This window comes from Podarcis filfolensis (genome assembly GCF_964270895.1).
Source record: "Podarcis filfolensis genome assembly, chromosome: 3".
Classification (NCBI taxonomy): domain Eukaryota; kingdom Metazoa; phylum Chordata; class Lepidosauria; order Squamata; family Lacertidae; genus Podarcis; species Podarcis filfolensis.
The window spans coordinates 52,677,851-52,695,965 of record NC_139606.1 but is presented as its reverse complement, the minus strand read 5'-3'; the positions used below and the strand labels follow the sequence as shown (position 1 = coordinate 52,695,965).

Here is an 18,115-nt window from a genome sequence, read left to right as displayed (position 1 = left end):
TACTACAGTCGCTTCATAAGTATGCTCTACTAAGTATTGTAGTTAGTGAGCTTCTTTATTACTGAAGTGACCTTCTTGTGCTGTTACATGCATTTCTTTTCTTGCATGTATTTTTAACTTTCAAAATGAAATTTCATGGTGAAAATTGGTGGTTACCAAAGTATGGTGTGGCAAAACTGCCCAAATCATGTATGCTGTAGTTTAAGAACTTATATGTGTCCTCCAGAAAGAAAGTAACAAGGTTATCTGTATTTCCCCAGTGGAAGGTGCCAAAGCCTCAAATGTGGTATTTGTGGAATATTGTAGTAATGAAGAACCTCAAGAAGAAACTCTATGAGAGCAAGGTATCATAAGGCTGCTTACATGTTACACTGAACACAGGTGCAAGCATCTCCACAGAAGTACATTTAAAGAGTGTGCAGCTCAACTATCATGTACCCTATACACTCCCTGATTGTGAAGAACTGTACAAGTGTACAGGTGAACTATCTATGTACACAAATTGTTCACTCATTGAATGTGATGTGTGTACAGTGGTGCCTCGCAAGACGAAATTAATTCATTCCGCGAGTCTTTTCGTCTTGCGATGTTTTTCGTCTTGCGAAGCACGGTCCGTCACAACTGCGCCTCTTCAAGCGGCTTTAAGAAAAAAGCGAACAAACTTGCAAGACATTTTCGTCTTGCGAAGCAAGCCCATAGGGAAAATCGTCTTGCGAAGCAACGCAAAAACCGAAAAACCCTTTCGTCTTGCGCGTTTTTCATCTTGCGAGGCATTCGTCTTGCGAGGCACCACTGTATATATATCTCTATCTCTATATATCGCTTTAGTCATCTCGCAGTGATGTGCCAGTAACCTGTTTGATATACTTTGTTAAGCACTGCTGATGTTGTAGTTTAAAGATGAGACACGTTCTTTGTGGCTGCAAATCTCATTTCTGGGCATGGAAGTTCAAGCAGAATGAATGAATGAATGAATTTCACAAAAGTTATTCCACAATTAAAGTCAAACAGTCCCATAAACCTTATGTTGATGGGATTAGTTGTCTAGTTTAGACCAGGTGTTGTGGTATGGAATGAAGAACAGAAAATCATGTTTAAGAAGCGAAGCCCCTTTGTATATCATGGCAAAAGCAGAAATCGAGAAACAGAACACCAGAAGCATCTTGAGGAAGAAGGTAGACAGTGTATCAGGAAATGCTTTGCTCCCCACATTTTATAACCCTGATTTTCCATGGATACAAACAGCTCCCTGCTTCCACATGTTGAAAGGGAACACAAATTGAGCAGAGGGGATGCAGAGCTAGCATGCTCATCCTCACTGACTACTAACAGCAACAACTGAAGAGGCTTTAAGTTGTTACATTATCTGGTTACCATTTAATTGCTGCAGGAATTGGGCTAGGGTGTGGGTGTAATTTAAGATTGTTAATTCCAGTATTGTTCACAGAATGGGCTTTATTCCAGCCTCCAAATCTGGATATAATTAGTACATCCCTTGTACTGCGCACCCCACTGTCTCTCAAGACAGATGGATGCCAACAAAAATGTACTGAAGGCACAAATTTCTTACATGTGCTGCTGTATTATTATCATTTTAAATATGATGTATCAATAAATTGTTGCTGGCACGGGGAGCCACACAAGGGTGCTCCTCTGCTGCTCTAACATGAAATGGTCATAATGGGTGGGGAAGGCCTGAGCTGAGAACTGAATTTAGAACTGCTTGCACTGACCTTACCATAAAGTGAGCATTTTATCACTTATTATACAATGCAATGTAAGAGAGCCAATATTCAAAATCTTTTTCACAGAACAAAAGAGGATGGGAGGAATTTTCCCCCTTTGCCTTTGGGAAGGAAATGTGCTTGGCTTATGATTTGTTTGAAAGAACCAAAAGAAAATGTATCTTAATAAGCTAGTCATGTTACCATAAAAGTAGATATGCAGAGAAAAAAGCTTTTCTTTCCATTACACAGAGTCTTCCTTTTCCAACAAAATAGAAAGCAGCTGCTATGTCTTATTCCTTTGAATCCATTTAGTCATTTAGAGTTCTGAGCTTTAATTGACTCAAAATGGAGAGAATTTCTTTCGGGGCGGAATTAGAATGTAGAAACTTTGTGGTGCATTCATATGGGGTCTTCCAATGATAGCAAAGTTTCCCTCTGTGAAGTGCTTGATCTTGCCTCACCAACTGCAAGACGTTTGTGTGCATGTGGATAAGGATTACGTGCCATTGGCTCTATGGTGGTCATGTTCATTCTTTACCAATGTGGTGCTGTCCAGGGGCTGTTAAACTACGACTCCTGTCATCCTTGGCTATTGGTCATGCTGGCTGGGACTGGTGGGATTTGGAGTTGAACAAGATCTGGACATTAGCTACCCCTGCAGTAAACCATTTAAACCCAGGATAAAACACAGTACTGCCAGAGCGCTCAGCCCTTCCTCTGGATGTGTGTTGGAACTTCTGTAAGTTAGACCCACCTTTCATTTTGGGTGCAACAAGCGAAGGGTAAACAAAAACAGCACTTCTGCAATCAGTTGATGTTGTCAGATCGTATGGTTGGGGTAGAAGTTCAATTCACTTCATATTTAAAGGCAAACTTACCTTTCTTGTAGTATATATAATTTAGTAATCTAGTAATTCTTTGGGACTGTGCTCATGATGCTTAAGTAGATCTGAACTGAAGCTTCTCAAACTACATTCTCCTGAGAAAATGTTTGAATTTTTTCTCTTTTTTCTACTCCCCCCTCCCAAAAAAGGTTGCTTTGCATTCCCCCCCCCCAAGTATTTTCCACCATTTTTTAAAAATTGTGATGGCTGCCATTTTCTTCCCACAGTGCCCCAGAATGAGGCCAAATCACTTGCTGCTGCAGCAGCAAAAAATAAAAAATAAATAAAGGCAAAAGACATAGGAAAGAAAGGAAGAAGCTATACTACTGCCACTTGTAATGGGGAATCTGATAGGGCAGGGATAGTCAGTGTGGTGATGTCTAGATGCTGTTGAACTTCAACTCCCATCAGCCCCAGCCCTTGTAGCCAATGATCAGGGATGATGGGCATCACATTGGCTACCCCTTTGTTAGGCCATAAGGCACTGTTAATCCTTTGTCACACTTTGCTTTTCTTAAAAAAAAGAAGAACTTTCCAGTTCACACACATCCTGTTTTAGACTGGTTTGCTTTGTTTCTGCTTTGACCATGACACTTCCTTTCCTTTCCTTTTCATATCATGTTTTGTTATCTCTATGCTGACAGCTTTACGCTATGCCATTAATACTGGCTAATGCAGGATAAAGAAGCTAAAAGGGAAGAGGAAGTAATATCACTTATTGTCTGATTTAGGCATAGCAAAATGCCCAAAGGAAGACAACAATCATTGCTTTGGCATTATGGGACTGCAGATGTATTCTGTCTTCAAAAAAAAATGCAGGTGTCAAAACAACTTAAAATATGTTTCTGGGATTAGTAAAACAACTGTTGAATAAACATGCTTTCTCATTTGTGGACTAGAAAAAGAATTCCAACCCTCCAGGCTTGAACCGACCTCCAGAGCCAATAAGTGTTTTAATCCTAAAGAAACAATTGAAATACAGGCTTGATATTTCAGCCCACCAACTGTTTCCAAAGTTCAGATACAGGCCAGGGAATGGAGAGGTGGGTTAATTGTTGTCCATGCAATGAAGAAAGCCAAGGGCAGTTTGCCAGATTGATTCCTTTCCAGACCTGCATACACACACCAATCAGTTATTTTATGCACCAAGGAACATTAAGTAACGCAAATCATTCGGCCAGCCAGATGCTCTGATGATGAGCTTTTTTAGTACTAGAGGCGTAATGGAACATCACTGGTTTGTCTCAAGAAATAAAGACAAAGATAATGACGATAGCAGCCTTAGAGAAAGATAGCATTCTGGACCTGATATTCAGAACTCAATAAGCTTCAACAGAACTCTTCTGCTTTCATCCGTTGCAAGGAAAGAGCCATGCTCCTTGTGGTCAGTAGTCAATACAACAACATCAAGAGCTGGTCTGGGGAATCTGTGGCCCTCCATATATTATTGGACTACTGCTCCCATCATCCATGGCCATCACGCATCCTGACTGGGACTAATGGGAATTAGACTGCGTACACATTACCAGCTTAAATGGCAACAGGGTGGTTCTTTTTCTCAATTTCAATTAAAGCTTGTTTGGAGTGGGGGTGATGATCAAAGTACCGTATTTCATAAGAAATGGCAGGATAGATATGGATTGTGGTTCACGTTGTGTGTATACTGCTTCCCAAACCAGCAATCGGAGCACACTGGATGCAGAGTAAACAGGAGTGTGTACACAGCCTAAGACTACAGTAACATCTGGAAGACCACATGCTCCCCATTCCTGATATACAAAGAGAGAGAAAGAGAGCTGATAATTTGTGTGTATTATCCTAAACAGCTCTATGCCTGTATTCATGGGTTTTATTGGTTATCACATAATGTCACCACCCAACCCCTGAAGTCAGTTCTTCCCCTGATATTTTCCTTCACAACCTGCTAAACTGTAAATGTCACCTGAAAGCTATTATTAATGGATACAAATAGCCTACATTCAGTTTAGCTCCGCACCCCCGGCTTGTCACTTTCCATATCTTCTCCCATTGTATCCTTATTTACATGATACTGAATCTGAAAGCCTGTTAATCTTCTCACTAAGTGGTCACGGAAGTACAAAAATGTCTATTATCTGAAGCTCTGTTATCTGAAATGTCCAGTAATAAAGGCCTGGCTGGTAAAATCCAGTGCACACCCTACTTCATTTCTTTCCCTTGTAAACCTCCTCACAAGTCTCTTCTTCTCTGCCCTTCCCTCAGCACCAACTCAACCATCTGTTCCTCCATCACCCATCTCTGCAGCTTAGGGATAAGAGCATCAGCTTTGTGTGTAGAAGGTCCCAGGTTCAATCCAGAGCATCTCCAAGTAGGCCGGGGGGAGTCAGTGGCGTAGCGTGGGGGGTGCAGGGGGGGCGGGCCGCACCGGGCGCAACATCTGAGGTTAGGGCAAATCCATGGGTTAGGGGGCGCAAATCCACGGGTTAGGGGGCGCAAATCCACGGGTTAGGGGGCGCAAATTACTTGCCTTGCCCCGGGTGCTGACAACCCACGCTACGCCACTGGGGGGAGTATCTGCTCCCTGAAACCTTGGAGTGCCACTGTCAGCCAGTGTAGACAATAATAAGCTAGCTGGACCAATGGTCTCACTCAATATCAAGCGGCTTCCTATGTTTTTATGTTGTTGGCCTGCCTTGTAGTTCCTATAACCAAAGGGTTACAAAAATGCAAGGTTGTTTTAGCAACAAAAACAACACACACACACACACACACATAATCCAAAACCCTTAATAACCTGTGTAAAACCTCAATCATGTATGCGTACTGAATGTTTTTCTTGTATTTGTGTTGCAGAGATGCCAGGAAGGGTTTTTCCGAACTTACTCAGGAGACTGCAGCCCATGTGAGTGCAACAACAATGCATACAAGTGCCTTGATGGATCTGGTGTTTGTCTGGTAAGTAGCCTTTTCTGGTTACTTGCAGCACAATCCTAGCCATGTCTACTTAGAATTAAGACCTACTGAATGCAGTGAGGCTTAGTCCCAGGTAAGTGGATGCATATTTCGTCAAAAGTAGTAATGAATGGTATCTGGACTGAAAAGGCAGATCATTAACAGGCCTTCCTCAGTTCTTGATAAAGCCTTGTTCTTGCTCTCTGCCTGAGGCTGAACAAATAGAGCTGGTGAAGAGACACAGGTGGGACTCTAGCCCCGTCCCTCCCCCTCTCCAATGCAGCAACCCACTGTGTTGAAATGCCAAGAAAGCAATAGAAGCTACCTCAGTGGCTGCTACTGATTACACCTGAAGGAAGGAGGCTAGCTTAGAGAATGGTAGGCAGGCATTCATAGAATCATAGAATCATAGAATCATAGAGTTGGAAGAGACCACAAGGGCCATCGAGTCCAACCCCCTGCCAAGCAGGAAACACCATCAGAGCACTCCTGACATATGGTTGTCAAGCCTCTGCTTAAAGACCTCCAAAGAAGGAGACTCCACCACACTCCTTGGCAGCAAATTCCACTGTCGAACAGCTCTTACTGTCAGGAAGTTCTTCCTAATGTTTAGGTGGAATCTTCTTTCTTGTAGTTTGGATCCATTGCTCCGTGTCCGCTTCTCTGGAGCAGCAGAAAACAACCTTTCTCCCTCCTCTCCAATACATTCTCCAATACATTGTCACTTCTTCCCTCTCTCTGGTATCTGGTGCCTAAGGCAATTGTTTTGCTCTGCTTAATGTCGGGTTGACCCTGATTCTCACAGATAATTGAGCTTTGTCACAGGAGTTTTGTCACTGGTACTGCCTTTAGCAGCAATAGGTACAGGTGTCACACAGCTATTAGTTGGAAGGCTTGAACATGACACTCAGGGAACATTTGTGGCATGGCTATGTATTACAGTAGCAAACACATAAAATTCTGCCCTGCGCTTTCAATTGACTAAAATGCAAAGTGATGTATAAAGTCTCTACAAACTGCAAATAAGTTCTTAAAAAACAAAAATACTAAAAGCTTTCACTAAAGGTAAAGGACCCCTGGATGGCTAAGTTCAGTCAAAGGTGACTATGTGGTGTGGCACTCATCTTGCTTTTCAGGCCAAGGGAGCCAGTGTTTGTCCACGGACAGCTTTCTGCGTCATGTGGCCAGCAAGACTAAACCGCTACTGGTGCACAGAGGATCGTGAGAAGTGCCAGAGCTCATGGAAACGCCATTTACCTTCCCACTGCAGCAGTACCTAATTATCTACTTGCACTGGGATGCTTTCAAGCTGCTAGGTTGGCAGAAGCTGGGACAGAGCAACGGGAGCTCACCCCGTGGCACAGATTCGAACTGCAAACCTTCCAATTGGCAAGCCCAAGAGGCTCAGTTGTTTAGACCACAGCACTACCCACATTCCCTTATCACTAAACCATGTTGCTTTGTTGAAATTAGAGTGTTTTAAAAAGATCATTTTCTTCTCTTTCATTTTCTGAAGGCTGCAACAATGTTATGCACCACTCTGTTAAGAATAATGAATATGCAAATCCTTAATAAAGTGAATAACACCAACCTTTCAATCACTGCTAACCTGCAGTTTTCACTGAGGCTCCCTTTCAACCATTATTTTACAAAGAAGGACCAGACTTCTCATACCAGTATGCATCCTCTTTGAAATGTAATAATAATTGTAGGTTCACCGGAATACACATCAGTGACCAGCCTTGAATGAGGAGGTATCAATAAAAGGGATTGTTTATTTTGAGTATATCCAGCCATGGACAATTCTGAATGCTAACAACTTCTTTTACTGTAGGAGATACAAAGGTTGTACAGAGTGAGTCAGAACTGCCTCCAGATATATGCCTCCAGAGATAGCCTTGCTCTTGTAGGCTGTTTTGTCAAAAAAATCTCTGGCAGTCTAGCATTACTGTTCAAAAGATCTCCTTTGGCACTGCACTGCCAATTCCAAGCCCTTTCAGTTTACTCAGTCGATTCCTGGAAGGTTTTGGTAAAGGGCAGAAGGTCTTCTCATTCTGCTTGCCAAGGATGTTTAATGCTTTCTGCTAGGCATGAATTCAAAGTCCCTTCCTTTGCTGTTCACAAGTGTCCTCCTCCTTCTTTCTATTTAATTGCAGGATTGTCAAAGAAACACAACTGGAGACCATTGTGAACAATGTCCAGATGGCTACCTGGGAGATGTCACCAGAGGAGCACCCAGCTTCTGCCAACCTTGCCCTTGTCCCTTGCCACTGGTTGCCAAGTATGCTCAATTGATTTATGTTATTGGTTCCAGCAGCTGCTCTCCCAGTTGCTAAGTCATCTTATGGCCAGATTCCATGAGACTTTCTAAGGGAAGGGAGAAATGACAAAAGAACAAGTAATTTTGACCTATTTGCTTTTACTGTCAGCTTGGGAAAATGCAATAGCTTTTCCTTTTTTTATTATTATTACTTCTCCAGTCACGCCGGCGATTCCAACAAGCACACAAAGAAGTACAATTCATTTGATTATCTCCGAATCCCCTTTTCTTTTTAAACTTTGAACTATGTGATGGCTTGTTCATTGGCATTGCTGATAGATAGGGGATCAGATGCACAGCTTTGACATGTCTAATCCCTCCAGTTTAGACTCCTGTCCAAACACAACTGGTGGGCGCCATTTTGAGCCCTGTTGAGATATGATATCGGCTGGTTCCCCATTTACCTCTTTAGTAGAATTTAGTAGATTCAGTCCTCACCTTCTCCAATGAAAGAGCTTGTGTAGAAGGGATAAGAAAGATCCCTGCATAAGTCATTGGATTGCTACTACCTATTAGAGTAGACAATACTGTACCAGATGGACCAGTGTTCTAGTGACCTAAAATAAAGCACCCCTGCTTATCATAGGTATATGTTACTTACAGCAAATCTCCGTAATTAGAGCATGGGCATAGCACAATGCATGCATTCACCAAAAGCAGTGGAAGATACATAAAGTTGTGTACATGAATGACAGAATCTATGTAGTCTCTGAATGGTTAATATGCACATTTGCTGGTAATTCTGGGCAATTCTATTGCTTTAATATATTCATATCCGCTTATCACTGGTTTATATTATTGTGCAGCATGGCTGGTTATGCAGATACTCTATAAAATTAGCCTTTCTATGCAATGGTAAGGCCTGTCCCTGACCTTCACACATTCACTACATTGTGTGTACCACCCATTGGGAGCCTTGCAAAATACAAGGTTCCGCAAACAGCAACAACATTTATTACAGTGGTGAAGCTGCTTTTCAGCAATATATCAAGTCTAGCGCATCAGAAGCCCTTGGTCTTTATGTGGCATGCCAATGCACATAAGGCTGCCTGCAGCAAGCTCTTGATAAATCCTTGTTCCTGCCTCCTGCCTGGAGCTGAAAAAACAGAGGATTTGTCAGCTCGGCACAGACGGATGAGGAATTGCATGCAAATGGATGCTGCACACACAATTCCCTTCCGCAGTGTAGCTGTTGGGGCTACATGCTTGTACATCAGCTGACTATGGCAGAGTTTGGGATGCAGTCCTTCACGGAGGTTAAGTCTATCAGTGGGTATGGCTCATGGTGGCTGTCTTCTACCTTCACCTAGGAAACTGAGACAATTGGCAGGCCCCCAGCTGGCCCCAGCCCACCGGCCAGTGTGCCAGGCGATCTCCAGTCCTAGGTGCAGCATCAGCGACCCGAGCTTCAGAAGCTAGGGCACGCTACTCAGCAGAGTAAACGCTATGCAACAGAAGTGGCAGGAGAAGTTGTGTGAGCATATTTACAAACAGTTTATTCAGCATGAAGCAGGACAAAAGGAAAACATGTCCAATCTCCTTCGTGTCCAAGCAAGACGGCATAAGCAAAAGCTATACACAAATATAAGTTCCCAGCAAGCTGTGGTGGAGTGTAAACAGACATGTGACATACAACAATTCCACACGTCTGTTCTTAAGATGGAACGGAATATCTCAACAGGAGGTAGCTGCTGGGAGTGCTTAGAGTGTTGTTGTGCTCAGGTCTTTTTTCAGGCTTCCGGTGAAAACAGGATGCTAAACAAGATGGACCACTGGCCTGATCCAGTAGGCTTGTTTTATGTCCCCCTGTAATCCAATCCCAGAAAACTGGGTTTTCCGTTTTTTTAGAAGGGACCTGTATGCTGAGCTACGACTACTCCACGTGTTCTGTTGCATCACAGCTTAATGGCTTCTCTTCAGAACAAGAACTTTCTCTGATAGTAAGAAGTTTAGCAAAACACCCATTGCTGTCTGCCATTACAAGGGCTAGGATTTCAGACTTATTAACTTGTAATTAAAAAAGAGAGAGCCTAGTTCTCCGGTCAGTTAACTGGGTTTGTAAAGGGTTAAATGATTATAATGATTTATTTCCCTTTCTTCATCCCTTCTTTATATGGCGAGGGAATGGAAGCAGAATCAGATTTCATACCTTGAAAGTGTGAGAGGAGATAGGGCTTGCTCTTCTGCTTGCAACAAAGGAACGAACCCCATGAATAACATGCCAGCGGGTTTACGAAGTCTGACAAATACTGTATCAAAAGCTCTAAGATGGCAGATTCATTATATACACAGTTGTTCTTGGGATTCATCTCTGTGGATTTTATTTCAATATTTTTGTCTGGCCAAATGATTTCCATCCATATCTGATATCCTGGGAACTTGTGGAAGAGTTCTCATTAAAAAGAGCTATCATTTGTTTCGAACAACTGGATACCAGCTGCTCCAAACCCTTGCAAATGTACTTAGGTTTTTTTATTCGCTTGGAATTGTAAGACCACTTTGTTATTATTATTATTATTCCTTTTTTTGTAATGAAACCTCCTTTTAAAGGCTCAGGAATACTTTTGGCCTGTTACTGTGTCCCAAAGAGCAATTTCTTAAGAAATTAACCCATTCATGGGGAAAATATCTAAAGCTCTGTTGGGATGGTGTCATTGAAATGTTACAGAAGGAAGTGTATGAGTATTGTTTTTCACGAAAATTGCAAACTGAAAACCTCAAATCTCACTGATGCTATAAATGTCTCCAAACAAGGCAAATAAATGCACTCATTTTAACTCTGGAGAATAATTTTGTAGAAAAGCAGATGAAAAAACTGAATGTAAGCCAGAATCCTTGATACTTTTTTTCATTCGTAAGGGAAACAATACACAGACCACATTCTTTCCTTGCCTTCTGATGATTGACTGATCACAACAGTTCTTTAAAAAAAAACCCACTCCAAAATATTTTAGTGGATGGTGGCATAACCCATAATCTCTGATTTTTTTTAATGTGTGCTTAGTTTTGCAGTTTCCTGTTACAGAAAAAATGGAGTGGTACGCTGTATGTGCAAAGAAAATTATGCAGGGCCAAACTGTGAAAGGTAAGTACATTTTCAGGTGCAAATGTTAAGGATTATGAACCTTTGTGTCATTTATCTTGACAATATACATTTGGTTTTACAGATACAGGTTTTATATTCCCTCCCTGCTTTAAATGGGCAAAGAAAGTCTTTCTGCTGTCAGTGACAGTGACAGACCTGCTTGGATTGGGAATGATGAAAGCTGGTTGTCATCTGAAGGTTATTCTGAGAACTTGTCAGATCTGGAAAAACAGTGCTTCGTTTAGCAAGAAACTCCCCACAACTCATGCAGCTTCCCAAATTATCCAGAAATATGAATGAATATGGGAGTACAAAATGGGAACTCAGGAATTATCTTTCCTCCAGGGCTTAAAATTCTTCTTTGGTTTAAATTTTGAATCAAAGAACACTTCAAAATATCTTGATTCAGCATTGGGTGATGCAGAATTCCTGTTGTGGAAGGGCCCAATACCTTAAGGCATACAGACTCACCCTCTCTGGAGGTCCCAGTTTGTAGTCCTTTGGCTCAAGGGTCCCCATGTTGACAGGTTCAAGACACACCAGCTCAGGGCAAGGCATTATATTGGGTCAGTATCTATCCCCCCTTCACTGCCTGCACATCCACATGTAGGCACAATCACGTGCACTAACCAGTGTTTGTTCAACTTCAGAGTGAGATTTGTGCCACTTGCACTCTATTTTTTGTTAATCCAGCTTGCTTCATAGCCCATAGCTCCCCAGAAAACCAGCGAGCCAGTGGGCTCAACAGTGGCAAAGAGGACACATGAGGCAGTTGTGTCTACTGCCCATCTCATTTGCCATTCCACAGTAAGATGCGAGCTTCAAGAGGATTGTCTGCTTTTTCCACTGGAAAAAAACCTGAACATTCAGGAACCTATCAGGTTCCATCAGTATCCAAGGGTGGCCCATCTGGACAGGTCCAGAATCCCTGCAGGGGAGAATGGCCACCAGTCCAAAATTTACCAGATCATGATCAGACCATGACAATTGGGTGCACAGCCCCTCACCTTACATTGATTTTGTTGACTTGACCACAGAGAATGCCCCCAAGCAAAAGAGTTAACAAGACATTGCCATTAATCATTGCTGAATTTGTGTTTCCTTCCAGGTGTGCTCCAGGTTACTATGGAAATCCCTTAGTGATTGGCAGTTCCTGTAAAAAATGTGACTGCAGTGGCAATTCAGATCCTAACCTGATCTTTGAGGATTGTGATGAAGTGACAGGCCAGTGTCGCAACTGCATGCGCAACACTACAGGGTTCAACTGTGAACTATGTGCTCCTGGTTATTATGGGGATGCCAGAAATGCTAAAATATGCACAGGTATTTGCTATGTTCATATTAAGCCCATTCATTGGTTTGGGGCCAGAGATATTTCTGTTATTGCCAGTCTGCTTTTTGCGTGTTTATAGAAAGGAAGTTGGCTAATGCTGCTGTGACTGAACGGAAAATTATTCTCCTCAATCTCTTGGCAGCTTTCAGTACTATCAGCTATGGTATCCTTCCAGAATGGCTGTCTGAGGTTCTGTTAACAGGGGTTTGCTCAGATTGAATGGATGGAGTGCAACCTATTCTGGATGGATTTCGCCATGTCACACCCTGAAGAAGCAGGTGCAGAGCTGGCGAGTGCTTCTGGATCCCTTACTGTCCTTGGAGGTGCCTCTGTGTTGCAGAGTGCCTTCTGTCACTTGTGGATGGTAGCCGAGCCATGACTCTTATCTGGATGTGGATAGCCTTGCTGCAGTTGCACATTGGTAACTTATAGGTTAGATTACTGCAATGCTCGGAAATTGCAGCTAGTGCAGAACTCAGGAGTCCAGTTGCGGACTAGGCCCAAGCCAGACAGAACATGGATTCTGGCTTAACTGCATTGGCTACCAGTTGATTTACATGCCCTATAAAGCCTTGTATTGTTTTTGACCCCAACACTTTTCCCCATATGAACCTACTTGGACATCAGAGGGTCTGCAGAGGGTGATAATGCAAGAATGACCCCAAGCAGTGGCTGCCCATTGCCTGGGAATGCTCTCCCCAAGGAGGCTTGCCTGGGTCCAACATTGGTTTAATTTTAGTCCTGTTCTTAGTGTTCACCTTTTAGCTGGATGGGAAAGGATATTGGTATTGATTCTTGGTCCATGTACATTTTAGTATGGTTTTATTGCTTTTGTCCATTTTATTGTATATTTATCTTATATGTCACTTTGAGAATTTTTTAATGGATATATTTAATTAATACTACTGCTGTTATTACAGTCATACCTTGGAAGTTGAATGGAATCCATTCCGGAAGTCCGTTCGACTTCCAAAACGTTTGGAAACCAAAGTGTGGCTTCTGATTGGCTGCAGAAAGCCCTGGACATTCGGCTTCCAAAAAGAATTCAAAAACCAGAACTTCCGGGTTTCGATCATTCGGGAGCCGAAACTTATGAGTACCAAGGCGTTCGACAACCAATGTACAACTGTACAATGTACAATGTACAACGATGTCATTATTTATGCATTTTTAAGATCCAAGCAAAACCTGCCTATGGGTAAACATGGGGCAAGCTAGACTGGAGTAGCCCTCCCAACCCCACAAGCCCACAAGCTGTTTCTAGGTTGTTGGTTTTTGTTTTGTTTTTTAAAAGCACTTACTAGGTCTAATGGGTGACGTGGGTGGCGCTGTGGTCTAAACCACAGGTTCAGATTGGCTTGCCAATCAGAAGGTCGGCAGTTCGAATCCCCGCAACAGGGTGAGTTCCCCTTGCTTGGTCCCAGCTCCTGTCGACCTAGCAGTTCGAAAGCACTCCAAAAAGTGCAAGGTACCGCTCCGGTGGAAAGGTAAACAGCGTTGCCGTGCACTGCTCTGGTTTCAGTGTTCCGTTGCGCCAGAAGCGGCTTAGTGATGCTGGCCACATGACCCAGAAAAACTGTCTGTGGACAAACGCCGGCTCCCTTGGCCTATAGAGGAAGATGAGCGTGCAACCCCAGAGTCATCTGAGACTGGACTTAACTGTCAGGGGTCCTTTACCTTTACCTTTAGGATTCATGGCTTACAAGACCTAATGACACATCTAGACTGGCCTTAACAATGCCTTTGGAAAACTTAAAAGAATGGCACAGAGGAAAAATCTTCCCATGTTATTTATTCCCACATCTAATACTTTGAGACCTGTAGCCTTGGATGTTTCATTTTGGTGTTGTGGCTAATAACCAGTGAAATACACCAATCACTGCTTTGGAGCTACTTTCAGGTAGAGGCTTCTTTTCCCTTTTTGCCACATTAACTGCTCCACTTTTTGTGTCATTGCAACTAAGGCAGACTAATATGCTCACGTTGCTAACCATAAAAGGCTTCTGTCTGCTTTTCAGTGTTTCATTAGCCATGCAATGTATACATTACATGTCTTTAAAACAAACTACCCCTGGGAACAAAGCTAATTTTAGAAGCCATAATAAGATGAAATGGCCAGAAGGTTTTAACGTACTCTGAAAATGCAAACTTTAGAAGAGCACAGAATTTCTAAGTGGTAGGTGATATACTGTGGTTCTTAATCTCTGCAGTAATAAATAACAATTCAAGCAGTGAGAGATTTAAAGGACCGTTATTTTACTTCAGTCATGTATAGCAATAATATGTGCAATTGTAACAGAAAACATACAGAGACATTCCATTTAAGATCTGCCTCCACCTTCTCTGTTGTAGGTCATTAGGACTGTGCTTTATCATTTTATCACTCAAATGTGATAAAGAAATGCTAAATGGCATTGTTATTACACGGCAAAACACCTTTGGAATTCTGGTTTTAAATTTATTCCTCATAAGTAATGTATTTAATGTTACTTAGTTACTTTGAATAGAAATTATTCAGCTGCTGCCTATAGCAGTTTGGATTTTTTAACAGTTCAGTTTTTTATGAGCAAACGAAAGCACGTCAGTTTGGCAGAGATCAAAATATCACATGGGGGCAGTAGCTATGCATGAGAGGCTGAGAACCGGAAATTGCTCCCAGGAAAGGAGACCGTATAGAGCTATGAAAATACTGAAAAAGGGGACTCCATGTGAATGGTAGATGAAGACAATGTAAATTCAAGGAAAGGGTCAGAAGGGGCGGGGAACCAAGAAGGGGCTAAGAAGAGAAGTTAAGTATTTGGTTGTAGGTTTCCAGTTTTAAACAATTACTATAAAATTCTCTCTCTCTCTCCTTTCCTAGCATGCAATTGCAGAGGAGGACCTTGTGACCGTCGAACAGGGCAATGCCTAGCAGAACCTCCAGTGTCTCCTCCAGTCACAGATTGCCCAGTAATCAGTAAGAATAGCAATTATATGAAACATTGGCTGCACTGTCAACGTCCTCCAGCTTCCCCCTTTCCAGAGCATCTGTATCTTGAAGGACATACATTGAGGGTTATGGTCTGATTATGTGATTGTGCTTATTTCCCTCTGTCCCTTTCCCCCGCCCTAAAGAAAAAGATTATGCTAGTGATGCTAGTGACCAGTACTGAGGCAGCCATGAAAACATATCTGAAATAATGTTCACTAGCGGTGTGGGAGAAAGAGCCAGGACAGCAAATTACTTGGGCCTGTGGTAGATGAATTTAATACTTATCCCAGCCCATTATTTACCATGTGGCACACATTAGTCCTACCCTCCAATCATGTGGCTACTCATTTTGGAGCTGGTCATTCTGAAAAAGGCAGGAAGCTTCTCTGTCCAGAAAAAGTCCTGACAGGCCAAAGACAGCCTCTTGTATCAAGGAATCAGGAAAGGAGTCAAGAATCAAGCAGGCCTTCTAAACACAATGATTTTTATTTTGCTACATATGCTTCATATGAAGCTATTCATAATTTTAATAATAATAATAATAATAATAATAATAATAATAATAATAATAGCAGCAGCATATCTGCAATAACCTTCACTTGTTATCCACTGCACTGACTTTGAACCTCAGTGCTCCCCAGCATACAAAACACAGTCCATTGTGGTTATACTGTCTGCCCTTAACTCTAAAAACAAAGACTTGATTCAGTGATACGATGACACAGTTGCTTCTAATGGCAGTGCTGTTTAGAACGAAACATGTAATAATTGGTGGGGTGAGGGATTCCAGAGTAATTTGTAATTTGGAAACCCAGTTCATACATTATCTGGAGCCTTTGTGCAGAAGTGGACCATTGTGTTCCCCACACGTCCTGTTGGACAGGGAATACCAAGCTCCTGGACGGAGGCACAGATTTGGATACAGCAGGCCCTGCACTGAATTCCATGGATCAGTGGCAGCAGCTGCTGCCACAACCCCACTGTACCCCTTTGCCGTGCTTGGTATCTTCTGTTTGGTCATATCAACAAGGCTACATCTTAATATCTATGAGGCCAGTGACGTCAGAGCAAAATACTATTGCTTAGGCTACAGCAGGGAATAGACTGTCTAAGCATCACTGAGGCCATATAAAAAAATCAGGCACAGGGTTTAATTTGAGCTCTAACCCAGACCCTTTCTTTTTTTCAGTGCCAGGGTTCAGCCTTGGAACACATGTGTGCAGTTATGAAGCAGAGTTTGCATTTGTGTGTGTGCTGTTCCCTTTTTAATAATGCCCACCCCTAATATATTTTGGAGTAAAGAACAGTAATTCAGGCAGAGCAATCCTATTTTTGTCAGAATGACAACATCAGTGAAACAAAGACTGCTGAAGTTTCAGACTGCACTTAGGAGGCTCCTAAGGTTGAACCCCTCAGAGAAGGAAACCCAAAACGTCTTTTGTCTGCAGGGAAGCCCATACAGGGGACATAGTATTGTGCCCTTCATCAGAGTGTGTATAGCTTCTGAGAAACTCTGAACCCGGTACTTCTTCTTTTAGAAATTAAGTCCTGAATATGTCTTTAGCTAGGGGGCGCAGGGGATGCAGCTTTTCTACATATTTTATGGCTTTTTTTTTTGGCAAATACATTTTTCACAAAATTACATACAGACATATTCTGCATAACATGACATAATCTAAAAAGCTTGTCTATGAAATCACTCCTTAATAGCTAAAATTGTTTCTTTTGTAGAAAACCTGCTTAGGGGTTAAGCCATTTTTCTCTTCTTGCCTGGTATAGTGAACAGTTTCTATATTATGCTAAATTTTGATATTTATTTGGATAGAGTTGTGAGAACGTGGCAGATTACAATGGGTACTGCCATTCTAAATGCAAAACAATATTGCTATATGGGATTAGAAGTTAGGAGATCTTGACAACATAATGAATTGGTTATTCTTATTTGTAGCTTTTCTCTCATCCTCTTGGAACTGTCTTTTCTAATTTCAATTTTATCTTCACAACTGGGAAAGCTAACAGAAACTTACTTTTTCCAAGAGAAATCAGTGGATTTCAAGATTCCAACAGGAATGTATTCCCCATTCAACTGCCCATATTTCATTTCATTTCATTGCCAGGTTGTGACAAATGCATTTGGGATTTGACTGATGATATTGGCTTGGCAGTTCGGTCCATTGATGAAAGCAAAGCTACCCTGCAGAGCATCTCCACTGGGGTTGCTGTTCACAGACACTTGAATGACCTCAACTCCACTACTTATGTGCTGAAGGTACCAGTTATACCTTATTTGGTTGTGTCTCTGCTTTTCCTTCAGCATTAATATGCTGCAGAAAGGTCAGACTCAAAGTAGATGTGGTGCAATTAAAAACAGCCATAGAGGGACGCCTCAAATCAAGACTGAGGAAGGAAGTTAATCCTTCCGCTTGCTGGCATGTTCCTGTTTTAAATTGCCATTCCCTGAAGCTATGGCTGCCCTGTCTAGGGACAGGGGTGCAGGGACAGACCCTCCAAGTGTCCCTATTTTCCAGGGACAGTCTGATTTTGCAGGTGTCCCAGTTTCTGATTTGATCCCAGAATGTCCTGCTTTTCCTTAGGATGTCCCTATTTCCATCAGAAAAATGTTGGAGAGTATGGAGTTATGCGACCCCTGAGCCATCTGAAGGCAGCCCTGTATAGGGAAGTTTTTAAATGTTTTATTATGTTTATTATGTTGGAAACTGCTCAGAGTAGCTGGGGCAACCCAGTCAGATGGACTGGATATCAGTAATAAAATTATTATTATGGAATAGGATGTCCCTATTTTCACCAGAGAAATGTTGGAGGGTATGCAGGAATACAGATATAAATATAGGTAAGGGCTGTGC

At 42.2% G+C, this 18,115-nt stretch overlaps 1 protein-coding gene and 1 long non-coding RNA gene across 5 annotated transcripts in view; one reads left to right on the top strand and one right to left on the bottom strand.

The window, feature by feature from the left end:
* LOC310760351 overlaps window positions 1-18,115 on the bottom strand; it is a 611,207-nt gene that overhangs the window by 545,635 nt on the left and 47,457 nt on the right. The window lies entirely within an intron of this gene.
* Window positions 1-18,115, top strand: part of LAMA4 (laminin subunit alpha 4) — a 77,604-nt gene that overhangs the window by 14,664 nt on the left and 44,825 nt on the right. For both annotated transcript variants that reach the window (XR_014546883.1, XM_083608493.1), the window contains exons 2-7: window positions 5,444-5,545; window positions 7,699-7,823; window positions 10,867-10,947; window positions 12,056-12,270; window positions 15,141-15,236; window positions 17,369-17,520. Coding sequence is in view for 1 of the 2 variants with exons in the window: in XM_083608493.1 (XP_083464619.1) it covers window positions 5,444-5,545; window positions 7,699-7,823; window positions 10,867-10,947; window positions 12,056-12,270; window positions 15,141-15,236; window positions 17,369-17,520 (771 nt within the window). In the remaining variant the exon portion in view is untranslated. The remainder of the gene's footprint in view (window positions 1-5,443; window positions 5,546-7,698; window positions 7,824-10,866; window positions 10,948-12,055; window positions 12,271-15,140; window positions 15,237-17,368; window positions 17,521-18,115) is intronic.